The 22,740-nt window shown below is 41.0% G+C and overlaps 2 protein-coding genes across 2 annotated transcripts in view; both read right to left on the reverse strand.

The window, feature by feature from the left end:
* Positions 1-330: 330 nt before the first annotated feature.
* LOC131692938 (uncharacterized) overlaps positions 331-22,740 on the reverse strand; it is a 31,757-nt gene continuing 9,347 nt past the window's right edge. The window contains exons 2-3 of the mRNA XM_058980356.1: positions 775-1,120; positions 331-711 (exon numbers count right to left, since the gene is read on the reverse strand). Of these exons, the coding sequence (XP_058836339.1) occupies positions 488-711; positions 775-1,111 (561 nt within the window). The 5' untranslated portion in view covers positions 1,112-1,120 and the 3' untranslated portion in view covers positions 331-487. The remainder of the gene's footprint in view (positions 712-774; positions 1,121-22,740) is intronic.
* LOC131688158 (uncharacterized) lies at positions 4,149-19,640 on the reverse strand. Its single transcript, XM_058972322.1, has 2 exons — positions 19,625-19,640; positions 4,149-9,322 (listed from the first exon to the last, which is right to left on the reverse strand). Exons 1-2 carry the CDS (start codon positions 19,638-19,640, stop codon positions 4,149-4,151), a joined length of 5,190 nt encoding a protein of 1,729 aa, XP_058828305.1.

Below are 22,740 nucleotides of genomic sequence, written 5' to 3' on the forward strand. Positions count from 1 at the left end.
GGAATCGAACTCAAGTGAGCTGCGTACAAGGCAATCCATTTGCCAATTACGCTATGCCTGCCCCAAGATTGACACTCACTAATATTATTTTTTTGAATTTTTATTCTTAACGTCTTGTAAAACTAAAAGAATCCCACGGCTCAGTTAAGGTAACGTCATGTAAAATAAACGAATTAATGTTTTATTGACTGCTAAGCCGAAACTCGTTACCAGAAAATAAACGAATTAAAAAAAACGATTCGGATGATTTATTATAATGCTTCTCAAAACTAAAACAAAACAGGTATAAAAAATATTGCTTTGATTTAATTTTATTAAATAAACAAAATTATTCCAAAGTAGAATATATGTATTTTCTTAACTATACCCGCTTTCAAACACAAGAGATTCCATTCATGGGTGCGCATTAAATGTCCTAGAATGTGCTGCATAGCTTTAACGAACAACTGTTTACTTCTATTATATGCTAACTTTCTGTAACAGAGGACTAGGAATTCGTCGTTGACGTCACCGCTGAGATCGTCTTAACATGTTCACCCGTAGCGGCAGTAGGCCGGCCTTCGCCCGCTCCTCTACTCGATTGACCATCTATAGGGGGTGGAGGTGGCTCTGAAGGTGGTACCACCATTTCGGGCACGAATGTTTCCACTTTGGGGTAGTACGCGGGCAACCGTATCACCTCGTCATACGATGGGGGTGGTTCTAGCGGTGCTGTCAATTAGATTGAAACGATTAGACGATATATGAGTTTTCAAACAGTTGTGGTATACTTACGAATATTACTGCCCGGGTAAACACTGCCGTCGTCTCCCACAAAGGCTGCGTTTGAGTGCGTGACGCTGGTCATCGTAGACCGTGCATGGCCGGTGCCGGTTGGCTGATGGTCACCCGTACCTAGGCAGTCGTACATCGTTCCATACGGACTGCGATGATGGTGATGATGCTGAATGGCCATAATGTCGTACAGGTTCGAACCGATCTGGACTACGTGCACCGGTTGAGCCGCTTCCTCTAGCTCGGCGAGTCGTTTGGCGCGGGCCTTTTTACATTTGAGCACTATTATTAGCAATGCCCACGCGAGGACCAGTACCAGATATAGGAATATGATCATGATTTATGTCTGAAAGACGAGAGATAAAATTATCTGTTAATTTGTGTAGCATTCATTTCATAGCGATAGGGGAATTACATCCTATATTTTGGGAATAAGGTGAAAGTTTTCTAGCATTTTCCAGCTGTTGAATTCCATGAAAATGAATTTTTGGGTATATGTGTCATGATGTAGAAGCTTTCAATAAACAATAGCAAACGTGTGAATCTACAAAAAACAGGTTTGTAAGGTTTCTAAACCACATCCGGACCATTCGGCCACTGTAAGAAGTATTTATATATTAGATATTCCATTCTATATGATTTGAGGGGTCGTTTAAAAGTTTGCAATGCAATCAATAATCAATAGAATAAGAACAAATAATTCATTAATAATACATAATTTGGCTTGGACTAGTGGACATGTATGCGATACGGATGAATCACTCCTGGATTACCCAGAGTTTTTCAACTGCAACAGTCTTTCCTATTATTACAACAATATGTTTTAAATAAGTAAAAACAGCATCATCGTTTGGTCTTCGACTCATCAGTATTGTTCATCAGTATTCTCGAGGCCCGAAAATAAGCTGTTTGTGGGGAATAAAGTATCTACTGAATAGATTTCAAATTTTATATTCGCCATTCTCATATAGAAAGAGTGCGGTCACATAGCAAATTCCCATATAAACTGGGAACACCATAATGGCCAAATGATACAAAACATTAAAATTTCTACAACATAGCTAAGATTTGCGGTTCTAGATTACTAATGACTAAGTTGACCAACTCTGAAGAAAAAATCCGTACACCATTCCGCAACGAAGCGCAATCGTTCACCACAGTCAGGCACACAGTCCGCGAGGTGTACGGATTTTTTCGTCAGAGTTGGTCAGCTTACTAATGACCAATCGAAGTAGCTTTGACAACATTTGCCGCCTATAACGGTTTTTGATGCCGAGGAACTTACCAAACTCAAGTTATTGTCACCTTTTTCTCAGCGAATTTTTGACCGACGTTCACAAACTTCACATAAAAGATACAGCAATCCCATTAGCTACTGTTAGATTTCATTCAAATTTGACTTTCGGTTCCGGAGATATAAGATTGATTATTTCAAAATGACTAAAACAGTAATACAAAGTGTGACATTGCAAATTTCATGTATTCAGCAAACCACTTCACGCATACGGTAGATGGTAAGTATAATAACAACTCAAGACATTGTTCAGTTCATATTGAAAATAACAAGCCATGGAATTATAGTTTGGATAAGAGAGAATGGCTCAATTACACCATTTGGTAGATTAAAACAGGCTTTCATTTTGTTTTGACTTTTAAATTTAAATTTAAACTGCATGGGTCACGTTTAAGTAAAGTTATGGCCAGTTGGGTAATCTGTTATCAGAAAATTTATATTTTTCATTATCATAGTTATGTTGGTTGTTTTCCCAAAACATTTGTTTTTATTTTGTGATTGTAAAATTCATACAACGCTTCGAATATTTTTTTTAAATTTCCCGTCTATTTTAGACATATTAAAGACTATATTTTTTGACGAGATTCAATTAGCTAGAGATTACTGAGTAGGAAAAGTTATGGATATTTAGAGCCATAATACTCAAGTGAGAGCAAGGATTATACAGAAAACTAGAAGTGGCAGGGTCATTAGAAACAGGTTTAAAAACGTACGGACTAATCTTTTGTCTTCTGCTGGCAGGAGTCGAGATTAGGCAGCATTACTACGAATCGCTCAAGTCTATCAACAATGCGATTCGTAATTTCGTACCTTGAGAGTAGAAGACCTACTTAAGCCCAGAAAGGAAAACTACTTATGTATGATGTCTCGTTAGCGAAAACTGCTATGCTAACAGGACATCAGCTATTAGTAGTTTGTTTACAAGTCGATGCAAGTAGTTTTCGTTTCTGGATAAAACGACTTTCTGTATGGTCAAGTAGGCCACACCCTGTTGCAGGCCAGTGCGCAGAACATTCTGAAGGGGTGGGGGGGGGGGTGTGGTTAACGTTTAATTTAAAAGAAACGTACAGAAACCCTCATACTTTGAAGATTTTTTCAGAAGTCTGGACCTAGTCTTGTGAACCAAACGGAGTCATCAAAAGACATCGCTTCATAGTGGCCGGAAATCCCAAAAGCGTGAACTTAATTCACTTAAGCCAAACCATCGAATATATTCACAGGGCATCTTTGGACAAATTGTAAGAATATTCCCCACAACCTGATAAAAATCAAACATCACCTTGATGTGTTCCGGCCGAGAGAATTGTCCAAGGCCAAATTTGTGGACGATCCTTAAACAGCTGTTATTGGCTGTTTACCTTTCCTTCCAGGTGTTAGCGAACGACGACGGGCGGTTCCAGGTAAGTTTCCCACCAACAGGTTAAAGCGACGATCCAGATGTGATACCGGTAAGTAATAACGACACACTTACACTTCACTTAACTACACCATTTATTAAACAATACTACACTACTTTATTAAATAAAAATGCAAAACAATTTGTGTTCGACCTAACGCAATGAAGGCTGTTTTACGAATGACATAAATACGCAACATCAATTTACATATACGAAATAACATAAAATACATAAATCTAATGTCCAAAAAATGGGAGCACTGCTGTACGAAGCGATTCGCATCTCTTGTCAGAGTTGTTACTCTACCTGCGCATGTTACGATTAATCTGCACGTCTTCTTTCTATAACCTCTGTATTGTGACAGTTGTCATCAACATAACCGGCCACCTAAATTTTGATTAATAATTTACATTTGGTTCTTACAGCTAAAAATAACATTTCTCGACAAACATATGATTACGGCCTAAAAGCCAACTGTCAAAATCCACTTTGAATGGAAATTCCAGACAAACCGTTACTGGTCAAACACAGTTCACAACAGTTTATGAAAGAGAAAACTTTTCTCTTTCGTTTACTACCAACATCTGTGATTGGCGTGTAACGGTTTGTCCGGAATTTCCATTCAAAGTGGATTGTGACAGTTGGCTTTTAGGCCGTTATCATATGTTTGTCGAGATTTTCGTTCAATCGGAGCCTTTCTCCGTCACTGCTGATTGGAGTTCTTGTTGCTGAAACGATGTGCTGGTTGGTAGCGGGTAAATCCTTGAAGTTGGCCGAGTGTAAGTCCCAGCTGCTGTTTTTACTGATACAACTCGAGCGCAGCCGTCTTCTCCAGGATGGATGGCGATAATTCTGGCGAGCGGCCAATTAAGAGATGGTTTGTTGTCATCTCGCACTAAGACCAGCTGATCGACATGGATCTCGACCGGTGCTGAAGATTTTTGCTGCTGGCTATTGAGCTCCGTGAGATACTCTTTCTTCCATCGAACCCAGTGTTGCTGCACCAGCTGTTGCAGTTGTTGATAGTGTTTGAGACGGCTAGTTTGGATATTGCAGTAATCTGGATCTGGTAACGATGATAGCGAAGATCCCGTAAGAAAATGTCCGGGAGTAAGAACATCAAGTTCCGCGGGGTCTTCGGAGAGCGGCGTAAGAGGACGAGAGTTCATATTTGCCTCTATTTGTGTCAATAAAGTGGCAAAATCCTCATATGACAGCTTGCAGTTTCCGATTGTTTTGATTAGTGAGCTTTTGGCAGTTTTTACAGCTGCTTCCCAAAGGCCACCAAAGTTTGGCGCCCTGGGAGGAATAAACTTCCACCGAATTCGCTTACTGGTGCATTCGCTGATTATTTTCTCTTGGCAATGTTTATCGTTAAGTAGCTGATAGAGAGCGGCTAAAGTGTTTTTTGCACCTTGAAAGTTAGTTCCGTTATCAGAATGTAGTTCTGCGGGGCAGCCACGACGGGCGATAAAGCGGCGTAATGCAGCGATGAATGCATCTGTCGAAAGATCGCAAACTAACTCCAAACTAACGGCTTTGGTGGCGAAACAAATAAACACTGCTATGAATGCTTTCTGCGGGGCTGCGCGGCGATGTACGGGTTTCATATAGACGGGTCCGCAATAATCCACACCTGTAATTGTAAATGGCCTGCTGGGGACTGTGCGAGCAGTTGGAAGCTGGCCGACGGGTTGGGTAATAGGGACAGGGCGGTGGCGAAAACAGTTTAGGCATTTGCGACACACGTAGTTCACCAAATCTTTGCCGCGTAATGGCCAGAATTCTTGCCTAATCGATGCTAGAGTCATTCGAGGCCCAGAATGAAACGTGAGGGTATGATAATGCTCTGCAATGAGACGCGATAGTGGGTGCTTGGTGGGGAGGATTATAGGGTGCTTGGTTGCGTATGCTTCTTCAGAATGTTGAAGCCGGCCACCGACACGAAGTATGCCATTTGAATCTACTATTGGACGACGACCGTTCAATGCAGACTGCGATGGAATTGGTCGATTGTTTTTTAAAGCTTTTAGTTCCTCCGGGAACATTTGCTGCTGTACACCTTTGACCAAAGCATGCTTAGCTGATTGCAATTCATCTGCAGTGAGAAACATTTCCTTCGGGCGGTAATTCTTTGATCTGCAACGGTTTGCGAAGCGCAGTATGTAGGCGGTTATGCGTACAAGCTTCCAAAATGATGAATACCGTTCATACAGTGGATATTGGGACAAGATATTTTGCGTTATTAGGACAGTTTTTCTTCTCTCTAGTATTTCTTCTGGTGGGGGATCTGGATTGAGATGCTTGGGCCATTTTTCTTCTATTTCTAGGAGCCAAGATGGCCCACCGGGCCATACGGCATTGGACACAAATACCTTAGGAAGCATACCGCGAGAGACGTAGTCCGCAGGATTGTCAACCCCTTTGACGTGATTCCAGCTGTGGCCGTGGGTAAGTCGTTGAATTTCCGATGTGCGATTTCCGACGATGGTTTGCCAGGTGTTAGGAGGTGCTCGTATCCAATGCAAAGTGACTGTAGAATCCGACCAAAACCAGCAAGGAATTCCCTCCATCCGCAGCGCTGCTGAGACCCGGGCGTACAGTTTTGCCCCCAAAAGTGCAGCACACAGCTCTAAGCGTGGTAGCGTGAGCCGTTTGAGTGGTGCCACGCGAGCTCCGTATCCGACTTCCGATGCGTCGCAGAAGACATGGAACTGGATGTTTTCTGTTTCCGGTTGAAAAAGGTACCTTGACACCTTGAACGATCGTAACTCCGGCAACTGGACGTAGAATTCCTCCCATCTGGCACTGATTTCATCAGGGACTGGATCATCCCAATCGACGGAAGCCAACCAAAGTCGCTGCATGTGGATTTTCGCCCAAGCTATCACGGGAGAAACGAGTCCAAGCGGATCATATAGCTGGGCTATCGCTGAAAAGATTTTCCTTTTTGTCCATTGCTCGTTATTCTTAACGTCTCGTACTTCGATGCAGAACCGATCCGCGTCCGTCTCCCAAGCAACTCCAAGCGTTTTTACCTTCGATTCTTTTTCAAAATAAAACATGGAGGGGTCATCGGTTGCTTTTGCAGGTAAGTCTTCTAACGCCTCCGGTACATTCGAGCTCCATTTGCGAAGTTGAAATCCGCCTTTCGCCATCAAATTCTGCACTTCATGTTTCAATCGTCTCGCGTTCTCAACGGAATCCGCTCCGGAGAGGAAATCGTCCATGTAAAAATCCTCCGCTACCGCGAGGGAAGCAGCTTCCTGCTCGCTCGCACCGTCCAATGCCAGTTGTTTGAGGACTCGGGTTGCCATGAAGGAGGATGGAGACAGACCGTAAGTTATGGTGAGAAGCTCAAATATTTGAATCGGTTCGGATGGTTCAAAACGCCAGAGAATCCGTTGACATGATGCATCTTCCGGATGTATGCGTATCTGCCGGTACATTTTTTCTACATCCGCCACGACAGCGATTGCGTGCTTGCGAAAGCGAAGCATGATATCGAGCAGCTCGTCTTGTATCACCGGTCCGGTAAGAAGTGCGTCATTGAGGGACCGATTCGTAGAAGTTTTGGCAGATCCGTCGAAAACTACTCGCACCTTGGTAGTTGAGCTGGACTCTTTAAAAACTGGGTGATGGGGAAGGTAACAGACCAGACGTTCCTCATCCCGCGAATCTTCAACGGTGCCAATGCGTTTCATGTGTCCCAAATCCAAGTACTCTTGCATGAATTCGCTGTACTGCCGTTTTAGATCGGGATCTCTCTTCAGCCGTCTTTCCAAATGCTGAAACCGTCGCAACGCTGCCTCTCTTGACTCTCCAATCATTTCGTGAAAGCCCATGTGCTTGGGGTACCGTAGCACGTAACGCCCATTTTCATCTCGAGTGAATGTACTCTGAAAGTGCAACTCGCAATCCTCTTCTTCCTGTGTTCGTGGTGGTTTCTCCGATAGCTCCTCGATGGCCCAAAATCTTTCGATGGATTTGTCCAGAGGCTCAGCTATTGCCAAGTTGCAACTGATTCTCGATGCCCCACCATTCAAATCAGTCTCGCCTGCGGCAACCCATCCGAAAACCGTATTGACAAATACAGGAAGAGTGCTGTCGAACCTTCTAATTTGTAGCCGGCCACCATCAAGAAGGTGAAAATCGTAGTAAAACTGCGATCCAAGTACCAAATCAATCGGCCCAGAAATAAAGAACTCGGGATCAGCTAGTTTCATGACCGAAGGAGGCTTCCAGTGTGCCAATGGTAGTGACGAGGTTGGCTGGTTGTCCGTAACCTGCCCCAAGACCAAGAATTCCATCGACATTGAAAACTCCAGTGTGCGTGAGCTGACAACCGTAGAAACTTCGCAAGAAATTTGCCTTCGTGACTTCCCAATACCGCTGATCTCTACTTTCTTTTCGTTTCTGGGTAGCTTAAGCAACTGACAAAGCTTCTCCGACATGAGATTAGCCTGTGAACCGGAATCCAGCAGAGCTCTGGCGAGGTGCGTTCGTCCCCATCTGTCCTTTACCTTCAGGACCACCGTCAGTAAGAAAACATGTGAGCCTACGGGCCCCATCGCCACGTTAGAAGAAATGGTTGCGAGAGAACTTGCAAACAAACTACCGGAGTTCGACGCATTGCCAGAAGATGATGGAACAACAACAGAACCGGCTGAATCCGTCGCAGTAGTTGAACCAGAACCAGGAAATACAGGATGAAGCATAGTGTGGTGCTTCTTGGAACAAGTTCTGCACCGGTATTTCGACGGACAATCGCGTGCCAAATGGTTGCGTCCCATACAGTTGCTGCATAACCGCTTAGAGTTGGTGAACTGCAGCCGTTTATCCACAGGTAACTTGGCGAACGCTGGACACCTCGCAATTGGATGTTGCTCGCTGCAGACAATGCAGTTCGGACCCGTATTTTCGGTCGCCGCGTTGACCGACACCTTTGCTGGACGGAATTTAACCCCATTGGTAGAAGAGAGACAGCTAGAGTTTGACGAATGCTGATCTACCGAGACTGCATCAAGTACCCGTGTCTGCTTCTTCAAAAACCCAACCAAAACTGCAAAAGATGGCTCTTCCTCACCTGAAGCATGCTCCTCCCAACGTTTCTGAGTAATTTCGTCCAATTTCGAAACCATCAGATGCGTCAACATCGCCCCCCAACCGGTTGTCTTCTCTCCCAATTGGTCCAAAATCTTTGTATTCCGCTCGAAACAGTCTATGAGTTCGTGGATCGCAACTGCAGACTCTTTCTTGATCCTCGGATACTCGAATAGCGCATTCAAGTGCCTCTTCTTGAGCAAATACTTGTTGGAGAACCGTGCGACCAAAGCATCCCAAGCAACCCTATAATTTGCGTCACTCATCGGATATGAATCGACCAGTTTAAGAGCATCACCCCTAAGAGAAGCCCGCAGATAATGGAACTTCTGAATACCACTCAGCTCTGGAGACGTGTCGATCAGGGCTCTGAATGTGTCATGAAACGCAAGCCATTTTTCATAACTACCATCGAATTCAGGTAAGTTTATTTGAGGCAAGCGTACATAAGTGTGCACACTTGTCGAATGCTCTAAATTTATGAAAGAAGTAGCCTGTGAAGCATTCTGCGGAACCTCTCGCGGTAACTTGCCAACCAGCCCTGCCCTTACCTCGAAGTATTTTTCCTCAAACTCCGCTCTAATAAGTCGCTGACCTTCGATGTTCTCCTCGTGATCCTCAGAACCTTCAATCTCGCACTGGATTTCCTCGAACTCGTTCCACTTCGCTTCCAGCTTCTCCAGACGAAATTTAATTTGATTCTCGTCCGGTATCTCGATGCTCCATTCGTACCAAGAAGTCGACGATGCTGTCTCTGACGTGGATTTTTGGCTTCATCTTTTTGCCCATTATCGACAGCACCAGCGTAAATGAATGAAATCCGAGAGCCGCTTCACGTTCTGGAAGGAAAATACCAGCAAAGCACCTCGCGCGAGAAATATATTGAGTTGGACAGGTACTCACCTAGTGAGCCTGTCTAATAGGCCTTGTATTTTAATTTCTCTGCGCTTGTGTTGAAGAAACAATTGATCGAAAAAGAAAACGTACCGCAGTTGAACTACACGAATTTCTGGAATAAATAAAACCAGCAAAGCACCTTGCGCGAGAAATCTATCGATTTGGACAGGTACTCACCTTGTGAGCCTGTCTACGAGGCCTTGTGTTTTCAAATCTCCGCGCGCTCACTCATCAAAACTGATGCAATCCAATATTCGTGAAATTCTGCAGTTGCCAAAAAACGTGACGTAATATTTAACGGAACCACTTTTGCACCTTACAGCACCAAACTCCGTCTCCAGATAATCACATGAAAACATCCAAATTCTGCAAGCAATACACCAAGCAAAGCACCTTTCGTACTGATATGTGGATAGTTGGACAGGTACTCACCTATTGGACCTGTTCAACATGCCTTGTACATTCAAATCCACTTTCTCTAGCCATATACACCCTCACACACAATCAAACAAACATCCTCTCTATTCGAACCAGCATACAAGGATCAATCAATTTGCCAGCAGGCAACCAGGGCTCAGCGTTGAACGATGCAAACAACCGATTATTTCATTGATATTTATTCACTGCCGGCTTGCACTTTTTTATTCCGATGCCAACGATCCAATCCAAGGTTGATCCAAATTCGATTCGCAGCAGCCTTCCCTCGTCCGCGATTCGTCAACCACCAATCCAAAGGATCCCGCAAAGTAGTGTAGAAAATACCAGCAACCAGAAAGAAATCAAAAAAACGACCAGGTAGAGACGAAAGCGGGAGTTAATTTGTTGGACAGGTACTCACCTTGTGAGCCTGTCAAACAGGCCTTGAATCCAAAATTCTCTCCAATGGTCTCCAAAATCCTCCGATGGCGTTCTTTCCCAACTGCGATGGCTGCTTCTTGCGTCCCGTGTATAATAGCAGCTGGCAGCGATGGCGACCTCCAAATAGAACCAGCAATCCTTTCGTGATGGCGTAGTATTTCCTTTGTACCTTCTCCAAAATGGTGCTACCGACGCCGCGTCGGTTCTTCGGAACACAAATAATCCTGGTCACGGCACCAATGTTTTGGCCTCACCTTGATGTGTTCCGGCCGAGAGAATTGTCCAAGGCCAAATTTGTGGACGATCCTTAAACAGCTGTTATCGGCTGTTTACCTTTCCTTCCAAGTGTTAGCGAACGACGACGGGCGGTTCCAGGTAAGTTTCCCACCAACAGGTTAAAGCGACGATCCAGATGTGATACCGGTAAGTAATAACGACACACTTACACTTCACTTAACTACACCATTTATTAAACAATACTACACTACTTTATTAAATAAAAATGCAAAACAATTTGTGTTCGACCTAACGCAATGAAGGCTGTTTTACGAATGACATAAATACGCAACATCAATTTACATATACGAAATAACATAAAATACATAAATCTAATGTCCAAAAAATGGGAGCACTGCTGTACGAAGCGATTCGCATCTCTTGTCAGAGTTGTTACTCTACCTGCGCATGTTACGATTAATCTGCACGTCTTCTTTCTATAACCTCTGTATTATGACAGTTGTCATCAACACATGGCTTACTATCAAACTAAAAAAATTAACTTTTTATGCTGACTAGGTAGAAAGTTGGTGTCTTCGATAAAGTTATAGAAATGCTCGTAAAGAATTTAGTTGGTCGACCCTCCGTTATCTATACTTAAGGTAGACCCTCACCAAAAGCCCTTCGTTTTATGATTTGACACGTGCTCTAACGACGGCGACGATTCTGATAATGATAAATGATGATAAAAAATACCTTAGAACATTGTTAACGTAAAAAATCAGAAATAAAAAAGTTATAAGTAAAAATATGAAATGAAGGAGTTCACCATAGAGAACTTCTCATAACTCGATTAATATGAGTGACAGAGACAACATGTCTTCTGCAAAATTTATAAAAATACTCCCCCCTACAACTTTGTCGAAGACAGCCAAGCGCTATCTCTTTCAGTTCAAAAGTTAAATTTTCTGTAGCCTACTATGATCAATTTAAAAAAAATAATGTTGCCAAAAGATAGCGCTTTTTACACATACAAACATTGTAGAATATGTGAAATCGCTAATATGGACAGTTTTGACTCCCAATGAATTAGGTACCTCAAAACGCTGTTTTGAGCCACTGTGCATTGGTGCAGTCAATTGGCATGATATGCTGGATGGAAACGATTTGGATCAGGCAGTTTCAGCGTTCTTCGAGGCTATATATGGAATTCTTCGCTGCAATGTTCCCAAAAACGTACCACTAAAAAGCAGATTATAAGTATTCGTGGTGGAACGCTGAGCTTGGCCGGCTGCGCAACGTACTCTGGAAGTAACGTAAACGATTCTTTCGTCACAGGATTGACGACAACAAAGCTATTCTTCGGCAAATTGAGCTGCAATATGAAATAGCCCGGAACAGTGCATTCGGTGAGTATCTCATCCAAGTCCAGTGCAATCTGCGGAATAATCCCTCGACATTCTGGAAGTTTATAAATAGCAGAAGACGCTCCGGGGGTATTCCAGAAAATGTTTATCTGCGAGACAAATGTTCCGCAGCCGAGTCGCAAGAGTACCTTGAGACATTGCCAACCTATAATATCAGCCTCCCCCGCCCTAACGTAAACAATGCCGATGTTCTGAGACCTTTGTCCAGCGTTGACCCGTCGAAAGGGTCAGGTCCGGATTGCGTGCCGCCTTAGTTCATAAAACATTTTTCCCGAGCGCTTTTTGTACCAGTAAGCATTATTTTCAAGCGCTCGATCACGGAAAATGTTTTTCCTAGTGTGTGGAAAGAAGCTGCTATAGTTCCTATCCATAAGGCAGGAAATAATACTCGTAATATTGAAAATTATAGATGGGTCTCGCTTCTGAATTGTCTGGCCAAAGTTCTGGAAAAGTTTGTTTACAATGCGATGTACGCTGCATCTTCGCACATAATTGATGAACGTCAGCACGGCTTTGTAAAGAAACGCTCGACCACTTCGAACTTGATGACGTACACAAGTTTCCTAGTTCCAGCCATCGAGAAGCGCCAGCAAGTTGATGCAATATATTTTGATTTCGCTAAAGCATTCGACAAGGTGCCGCACAACATTGCGTTTATGAAATTGCAGCGACCAGGATTTCCTCCGTGGATAATCAGATGGCTACAATCTTACCATTCTGAACGATCCGCTTTTGTTATAATCAGCACTACATGCTCAAGTGTATTTGAAACGCCAACCGGTGGTTCTCAATGAAGTCACCTAGGGCCACTTATCTTAATATTATTCATCAACGACCTCTGCACCCGCATAAAATCTGGAAAACTGATCTACGCTGATGATATGAAAATCTTTCGCTCAATTGCATCGGGACTCGAATCATTTGTCCTCCAAGAACATATAGTCAATATTAAAGAGTGGTGCTCGCTGAATCGAATGCAGATCAACGTCGATAAATGAAAGGTGATAAGTTTCGAGCGCTCGACAACTCTAAGGCGCTGCGAATATACCCTTCAAGCGTGTGTCATCGAAAGCGTGGCATTTATTCGTAACCTGGGAGTGTTATTTGACAGAAAACTTCGCTTTTCCGACCACATCACAGCGACAACGGCTAAAGCTTTTGCAACATTGGGTTTTTTGAAACCTATATACTGCGTACTGGTCCGGAGCATTTGGAGTACGCTGTACAAGTATGGGCGCCGTACAACGCCGTGCAAAGCATTCGATTGGAGCGTGTTCAAAGAAGCTTTGTACGGTTTGCTTTAAGAAAACTGCCATGGAACGACCCTATCCGTCTGCCACCGTATAATGATAAATGAATGTTGCTAAATTTACCAACGCTTGAGTCACGTCGTACCTTCTTGCAAAGAAGGTTTATTTTCGATATGTTGTTGATATTCTCTCAAGGATTAATTTGTTTGTTCCTCCTCGTGTTATAAGAAACCGACCACTTTTATGGATTCCTAGGCACCGTACAGCATACGGCCAGAATAATCCGGTAGATAGATGTTGCCGCAAATTTAACGAAACTTCCGAATTCTTTGACTATCATATTAGGTACTAAATCTAGTTATAAGTTATAAACGTTTAAAACTATAACAATAAGTCATTTATACTTAATCTGTACGGTTTCTGTCGAAGATCGAATAAATAAATAAAGCGTTTTCTATGGCAACTCCCTTAAATTTAGTTTTATTTTAAATATAACTTTCCACTGTGACTTTTCGTTTAAACCATGTTCCAAACAAATGTGAAGGCATTAAAACCACATAATATTCTTGAAGACTGTAAGTTAAAATACTCATTCATTTCAAAGTTATTGAAGATTTTAACATTTTTTTCCATTAATTACAAAATTTCACGAAAAAACCCGAAAAAAACATTACAAAGTGAGCGTACCCTATTCATAGGGTTCTAGAGTGCCATGCATCAAACCCTCTTACCTTTATTATACGTAGTCTGGACATTGAAAATAGTGCCTACTCGTCCATTTTGGTTTGCACCTTTCTCTCTTATACGCAGTTGAACTTGATGCAAAAAAAATTAAAATTCTTCAATAACCCTAAAACGAATGAGTATTTTTACGAGAGGTGTGCGCCGCACCGTTAATTTCAGGTAAAATTTTTACAGGCAGTCTTCAATAATATTTTTACATGCAGTCTTCAACAATAATTTAATTTTTACATGCAGTCTTCAACAATACTATGTGGTTTTAATACCTCAACATTTGCCTGGAACATCGTTTGCACGAAAAGTTACAGTGAAAAAAGTTATATTAAAAAAACTAAATTTAAGGGGATTGCCTTAGAAAACGCTTTGTAAATCGATAACCTAAGTACAAGTTGTTCAACAAAATTTTTCATTATGAGCATTTCTAAAACTTTGTCGAAGACACCAACTATCTACCTCGCCATTATAAAAAGTTATTTTTTCTAGTTCAATCATAGTAAGCCATGCCACAATTTAATTTTTTCAGATTGTGGGGAATATTCATATGAACAATCTCTCCATAGACACCTTGTGAATATATTCGATAGTTTGGCCTCTAGTGAATTAAGTTCATGTTTTGGCATTTCCGACCACTGAGCGCTGCCTGCTGGCTCGTGGTGGATTCGGATTGGTTTGTAGTAGTTGTTAAACCAACCGACTAAACCTAAACCTCTTGTATCTCGCAATCCTCATCCATCCGGGGTAAACGTTAAGTACTGCTTTAGTAGGGATTGTGTTTTTGCTTATTTTGTTTTGTGTTAATCGTCATGTTTATATCCATAGCTACTTTCGCGATATATCTGATCTGCTCAGGCCTACTGCAAATAACGTCACCTGTTGAGACATAAACCGACTATAAGGATTCACATCTGTTTACAACTACCTTCCCCGGGATTCTTATCCTTCTTGGTGCTAGTCGTTCCTATTTATCTGCTAGGTGGTGCTGAGAACTTCTCGACGGCGGTATTACACCCTATACCGATGCCCATTTTCGCGATCCATTTTGCTGCCACTCCAACGGAATAATCATCAGCGGTAAAATTTCTCTAGACAACGATATCCCGATTTTCTCCAACTTCGTGTTTTTCCTCCTTAGCTGCCGCTGACCGACATCTGCTGTCTACTCACTGCTGTTTCTAATATCGAAGCTTGCCGAAACGTGAACCGTTCCGGTGAACGGTTTGCAGTATATTTTTTTTCCTAAACAGGAAGTTAATAAACTTTTAAAAGTAATTCAAAAACCCTTATGGGGGGCCTTGAACCCCCAAACCCCCCCCCCCCTTGCGCACGGGCCTGCCCTGTTGATTAGGCGAAGATGAAACGTTGATAAGTTATATTCCACACAAATCTATTTTCTCCTCTAGTTTCGTTCTTTTGTTACAACCTCCTTAGCGACCGTGATGATGAATAACCGTATTTACACCCAGCAACAATTCCGGAAGACATCGCAGTGTACTTCCCAGACGTTGTCGCTTTCCTGCCTGCTTCACCCTACTTCTCCTGTTAGCTGTGGCAGAGGGCAATCCTTGCCTGGCTTATCCTCCACAGCGAAAGTCGGTGCTTTTGGATTTTTTGTCGTTAGCCGGAAAAATTTCACACCTATCTATCTTCAAACAGGTTTAAAACGCGAAAAGTTTACAGCTTAACGAAAAAATAGAACAGTGGTGTGTATTATGCTTTGCTAATACAAAGCACTAAATGGAGAATGCGAGTCAATTCTGGTAATTGATACCTAGACGAGTTACAAAAAGAATGAAAGAGTTTATACTTGTCTCATTTAAACTCAGCAAATAGGTCTGATTTCAATGTATACGCGTGCTTCTATAAAAACCTATCCCAGATCAATAAAAATCTCTGGGTGCAAGCCTCACCGGAGCTGGCAATCCTATCCCCTTTGTTAATTATACACTGTATAAAAAGCACAGCCCCGCAAATCTTCTATTATAAAGTTAAATGTGTGATCCACAGAAGAATACCAACTAAAGGAAAAAAAATCTTTGTGATTTAGTTTCAGGTTAAAATGGAATATAAGCTTACAGAAGTGTCTCATATACAATTCTTTCATACGCGTTATTGTGTTCAATAGTTTAACCGACGCAGAAAGCTTCATTGTAAAGAAAATGACAACGTTTCAACCAAGATCCATGTTTATACGGATGATGATAAAATTGAAGAACGTTTACATGATATAGCACAACGCACTAACTCAGACAAATTAAAAGATTCATGTGGAAAATAGGGGAAAAGAAATCCGTTACAATACTTTAAAAACTGTCACCCTGACATTCTCAACGGCGTTCGTGTCATGAAAATGCGGGTAACCCAGCCTATCTATTCCTGGATGACCATAGAATGCAAAGGAGAGAGTGCGTTACCTGGAAGCAAATTTAAATTGAAAAATCATTTTTAGTATTTATGATTTATCAATTTTGACTGGGGAGGCAAGCCCAGTCTGGCCGGCGTCACACTTTTACCCGGAATGGGTAGTAAGATAAGCATAGGACGAAGAGCCTGCATTATATTCATAGAAAATCCCTTCCGGTCAGTGGCGTAGCTAGAAATTCGGTTTGGAAGTGGGATTAGCAAGGGACTGGAAGGTGAAGTATATTTTTCAATATTTAGAGCCATAGTACTCAAGGGAGAGCAAGGTGTTGAAAGGAGAAAGTTTAGAAAAGCGTGGAAGGATCATATATGCAAGCTTAGAGCTCACCGGCGACTTAACCCTTTGTCTGCTACCGTAGTGGTCAAGGTCTTTTGGCATTAGAAATGCGAATCACCTGAGTCTACGGCATGTCCGAACAAGCGTAAAGTAACTTGTTACTTCATGCTGTCGGACATGTAGCAGACAAAGGGTTAAGTCGCCGGTGAGCTCTAAGCTTGCATATATGATCCTTCCACGCTTTTCTAAACTTTCTCCTTTCAACACCTTGCTCTCCCTTGAGTACTATGGCTCTAAATATTGAAAAATATACTTCACCTTCCAGTCCCTTGCTAATTAAATGCCGAAAAAACTGTTGACAAATTAACTCAATAGGTCGTTAACAAAAATGGTTAACAAAAAAATGGTAAAAATAGAACTTACCGTGATGGGGATTCATCGTTGCAGCGTTGGGTGAAAGCTGCCGACACCGTGCAAATCAGCAACACATGTGACCATATTGTCACACACGCTGAGACAGTCACAATAGTCGATAAAATAAAATCACTCAGGCAGGCAATTGGTGAGGGAACAAACAAAACTGGCTCATTCAATGAGTTTCAACGTCGCAAATGCTTAGTGTGGAAGTTTACCGTGACTTAACTTTTTGTCGGTTCCGACAGCATGAAGTAACAAGTTACTTTACGCTTGTTCGGACATGCCGTAGACTCAGGTGATTCGCATTTCTAATGCCAAAAGACCTTGACCACTACGGTAGCAGACAAAGGGTTAAGTCGCCGGTGAGCTCTAAGCTTGCATATATGATCCTTCCACGCTTTTCTAAACTTTCTCCTTTCAACACCTTGCTCTCCCTTGAGTACTATGGCTCTAAATATTGAAAAATATACTTCACCTTCCAGTCCCTTGCTAATTAAATGCCGAAAAAACTGTTGACAAATTAACTCAATAGGTCGTTAACAAAAATGGTTAACAAAAAAATGGTAAAAATTGGAAGTGGGACTTGAAGAAAATCGTTGATTTTTCGAAAACGTTTAAATTTAATGGAAGTTTCATAAATTATTGGAAATTCAGAAACAAAAGCAGTCTAACAGATGTCATTTCAGTCTACAAACAAAAATAATGAATATAGAATAGCTTCCAAACCTCCAGAAATTCTTTTGTTTTATAATATGTTTGAAGTCTAAGAATGTGCACTTTTAAAGTGGAATAAATGTTCGACAACTTCGAAGAAGTTTTCCAACATAAAACAGCGCATATGTTAATATAATAATTTTAGGGATTAATTCTCCTAGAAGTAATTATGGTGAATTAACTTTTCAAAAAATAGTAAGAGTCTTGGTGTCTTCAGCAAAGTTATTGATAATATCATTTTAAACAAATTTGTTTAAAAAATAAATGCTACATGTATGTAGTATATCGAGACATAAAACGATTGTTAGGAAACTTCCTTGAAGTTAGTTCTTTTAAATATAACTTTTTATTGTAAGCTTAATGCCTTGAATAGAATGTGAATTCTGTAGATTATAAACAGCAGAAGAGATTTATCATATACAGTAATATCAGAATAACCTTCTTACAGGTTTTGCTTTACATGTAATCTAATACATTTCGATACGCTGAATACACGCAGTATTCATGTCATCAACAAAGTTCGAAATAACATTCGAAAACTTTTCAGAAAGCATTAAGTCTTGAACTAAATTTGCTTGACGAGTGAATAGTTTATAATTAAACTTCTAAGAGGATTAACTGTCAATATAACAGATTTAGCAGAAAATGTGCTGTTTTAGGTTGTAAAATTGTTCAAAGATGCTACTGAACCTCCAAAATTGACAGTTTCAAAATAATGTAATCTTGACCTCAAAAACTTTTGAGCATTTTTTCGTTTTTATTTCATTATTAAAGTTCACAACTTGAGAATGAGTTCTTCTATACGAAATTTCATTACGTCATTCAATTCAGTTAATTAATAACCACAATTTGATATTGATATAATTTGATGACAATTTTTTAAAAGTCCCCATAATGATTAAAACAATAGGTTCTCAATGCAGAGATCAGACAATACACTTCCAAAATTATCGTTGTACAACATTTTATTAAATTAGTCAGAATTAATTAATTGTTTTTAACCCAATTAATTTTGGATCGTCAATCGTCCAATTAATTTTGAATCGTCAATACAGACCGGAAAAAGCGGTTTTGAGCAAATGCGCACGAGAAGTTCAACGAGACACACCGATGTCACCGCATGAGAGGCGCGGCACCGCGTGCCCTCTTTTCTGGACGGATACTTCGAAATTATTCGCAGTACGACTTTCAAGCTTCAGGATTAAATTTTCGGATTTTATAGCTATCGATCAAAGGAAAAAACAAAAATTGATTTTTGGAAAGTTGTAGAGTGGTCCCTTAAAAGAAGAAGCAATGGAAGTTAAATGAATATACTTACTTACACCCTCCGGATTGCAACAACCTTTTTGTTTTATAAAATGGTCCCATTTTGCCGAATTGACCTTACCCTCTCACTAATAATCGCCTGTTTTCGTACTGTGAACCGGTCATATTACTACATGTTGAGAAAATTCATAAAATTGCCGTCTGGTTAAATATTTCCGCCGGTAAAACTCCTATTTCAACAATCTATAGCTCGTTATAAAGGTATAACCTTGCTAATGACATATGAAACGGTGCTGTTCATTTTGACAATAAAGTTCAACCGGTTTTTTAACTTTCAATTATCCATATCTTGAAAACTTCAGAACCGGAAATAATTTAGAAAATATGGTTGAATTCCATAAGTTGTTGAATCCCTCCACGAATTTTCAACACCACCGGTTGCACTCGGCGAAAGGTGGTCTCAACGAAATGTTCACACGCTAAACAACAATTCGCTACGTCATGCTGACGTAAAAGCTTCACGCGAGGTGTGTCTGATTTGAAGCGACGGAAGGATATCATATCGCAGAACTAACCTGCCACAGTCGACATGCTGTCTCACTTGGTAAACTACAGCTATACATATATGTATAGTTCGATCAATATGCATATGATTCATGTTCTGGTATACCTTCATTCGAGCCAAACAATAAAGAACTTAATGTATAAATTATTACATTCGAAACGAATCAATAAGCGGAACCCAAATGAAACACGAATAACCGTGCGTGCCCTCCGACCGAAAAATGGTCTCCATCGAGGCATGGAAGCCTCAGATTCTAAAAAAAGAAACAAAATGCCTTCCAACTAATTTATTGCTATGCTCAGGTTATCCTTGTTGGTGGCAAAAAGCAGACCTCGGTTGGTCTAAGGCATGACGTTATTATGTAGCGATGACACACATTTTCAGGTGGAAGCACAATCGTGTAGTCCTATATACGGGTCTGCATAAAAAACTAGTCAACCGTTGTACTATTCGAGGACGGAGCTCGACCAGTCGACATGTTTTGGCTCACCAAAGAACTGATGCATTAAAGCCCAACTTTCGCCGATTTCAGAATAGAAGAAGAAAAGTCATTTGCATTCATTTTTGCTCGCCATTTTTGGCATTGTTTAGGCAACTCACGCTGTTGTATTTGAACATGGTTGGAAACTAGAGGCTGACATTTTATTATAGCAAAACTTTTACCTCTCCAAGAGAAAGGTATGGAATTAGTCGGCAATAGTTGATTGTGGTCGAGTTCCACGCATCTTCATTTACGGAGACATCGCAGTTCTGTACAACACATAGAAGAAGTCTTGTAGTTGATTACGTTTGTAACAATAATGATTTCGGAGCATTCGCCTGTAGACAATTTTCTAGTTATGGCCTAGGACGAAAATTCACGAAATACTCAAAAATACTAATCCGTATAGCTTTTTCTAACAATGTCTATCATAAGTTATAACTGTCCAAACGTCATATTAGAACAGATTCAAACGTATTACCAGATTGCGTTGCCGACTGTCTCACTTCGAATACTTTTCTAGAAAGAGCAGAAAAACTCCGACATAATGTGCCTGGCGCTCGTCCTTGCGCTAACAATTTGAAATACCAACTGTAAATTATTCTTTCAGCCTTGAGACCTAACCAGGAAAGCTGCATGCTATAGCATATTTTTCCCACAGGAAAGGTCATCATCATCATAGCCCGGCGATGCCAGTAAAGCTTACACATTGCACCATTCTGTTGCTGACCACTGTCCATCATTGGCGAAACAGGCAAACACTATTATCGATAGTGAAACAGGCTCGTTGGTAGCCAGTCATTTGTTCGTTCTTAGTGTAACTTCGTAAAGAGCCGGGAACTTAATAAGATGTGGTTGACGGCTCCCTATGCAAATGGGTACCAGGTAGCTCATTTACATAAAATAATCCATGTGACCAGAGTTTCAGGCTCGATTTGGTTACTGGTGACCTTGGTCGATTTTCGTATGAAATTACTGGTGCTTGTGTATGCTCTAATGAAGGGATAAAATTTCAAATTGATCTTTGGATGGAGACTTAGCCGGTAACATACCGTGGAATCATACGATAAAAACTCTACAAGATGTAAATGAAGGAGAAATTAGCCCATAAGCACAGAGAACAGACGTCCAACTCCAGCTTTAAAGTTGTGTAAAAATCGAAGACATTTTCGATTGTAGTTTGGATATCATCACCAGGTGCGCTACTGTCGTTATGTCGTTTGGTGGGTATGTTCGGCAGAATTGACGGGCTCTTATAGGGTTTTCAAACTGGCCGACATAATTATACCTCTACCCAGCCAAACTATTTTGGAACCAATTCGGAATTCTGAGTGGATTCAGTATGGATTCCAGCTCAAATGCATCAACCGATTGAGTCAGAATCGGTAGTTTCCTTTGAGCTGGAATCCATACTAAATCCATGCAATATTTCGAACCGGTTCCGGAATGTGTTTTACGGGTAGTTGGGAAAAACATGGTGTGCTGGCGCTAGTGTTTTAACATAATATTCATTCAAATGTTTACACAAGTTTTTTTTAATATATTTGTTCGATCATGAATGTCTGTTCTCTGCGCCATAAAGATTCCGAAGAAAAAGAAACATGTTTAATTGATAGGGTGGATCAACATCACCATTTGTTTAAAACATTTTTTTTTCTGGTTTCACAGGGAATCCCAAAGAACTCTAAAAAATGGGAATGGTTGATTACATCCCGGCGTTCCGCATTGCGCTTAAAATTTGTGTAAGAAAACCTATATTTGTTGCATTTTTATTCCTAGGGACTTGGGACGATTTTGTTTTACTCATACAACTAATTATGTCATAGTATAAAGCCGTGTGGTGTCCGGCGGGCTGAAATCTTTTTGCACTATTTCAACCAAGAATAGAACCTCTGGGAACTGCTCCCATGTCGTAAGAGGCGACTAACAACATGCTAGGAGTTCCTAGGCCGAGGTTTTGTTCCGTACCGAAGACTTAATCTGGACGGACCTTAAGGTTTTCCATATTACCCTCTTTCCAGTCTGTATTTAGTGAATCACTGACATATACCTTTTCTGATTCGCCTTTCTTGATTGTGTACCAACGTTTTAAGTTTCTTCTGGCGGTTGTATATTAGCCGTAAATGACGAAATCTAATTCTACACTAAGTAACAGAATATATTAATATACCGGCACTTCCACGCCAAGGTTTAACTTCCAAAGCTTTGGCTTAAAAACCGTTTTTAAAAAATGGAAACTTTCATGCAGGAAATTTATTGAATTGGCCTAAGATGGAGCTGTCGAATTTCACAAAAAGCTTTTTATGTTGCAAGTGATCTGTAGTTGTGTTAAATTAGGTATTTTTCTATTATATTTGGAACCGTCTACCGACAAATCTACATTTACGAATACCTCCAAAAGTGACTTCTTGAGGTCTCATGAAGGCCTGACACTAGCTTTATGATACTTTTGCTTTTCTAAACAGTAATCAAAATCTCAACATTCAAGATCTTCACTTTGTCAGAAAATGTAGGGCCATCGGAAGCTAAAACTTCGTAAAATCGCACTCCTGGTCCTTTTTTCAGTGCAGTACTCTACGTCACTCGTTCAAATTTGCACCGCTCTTATGGTAGTCGGTATTTGCTAGTATTACTGTTCTCCCATC

Source organism: Topomyia yanbarensis, chromosome 3, assembly GCF_030247195.1.
Source record: "Topomyia yanbarensis strain Yona2022 chromosome 3, ASM3024719v1, whole genome shotgun sequence".
NCBI lineage: Eukaryota > Metazoa > Arthropoda > Insecta > Diptera > Culicidae > Topomyia > Topomyia yanbarensis.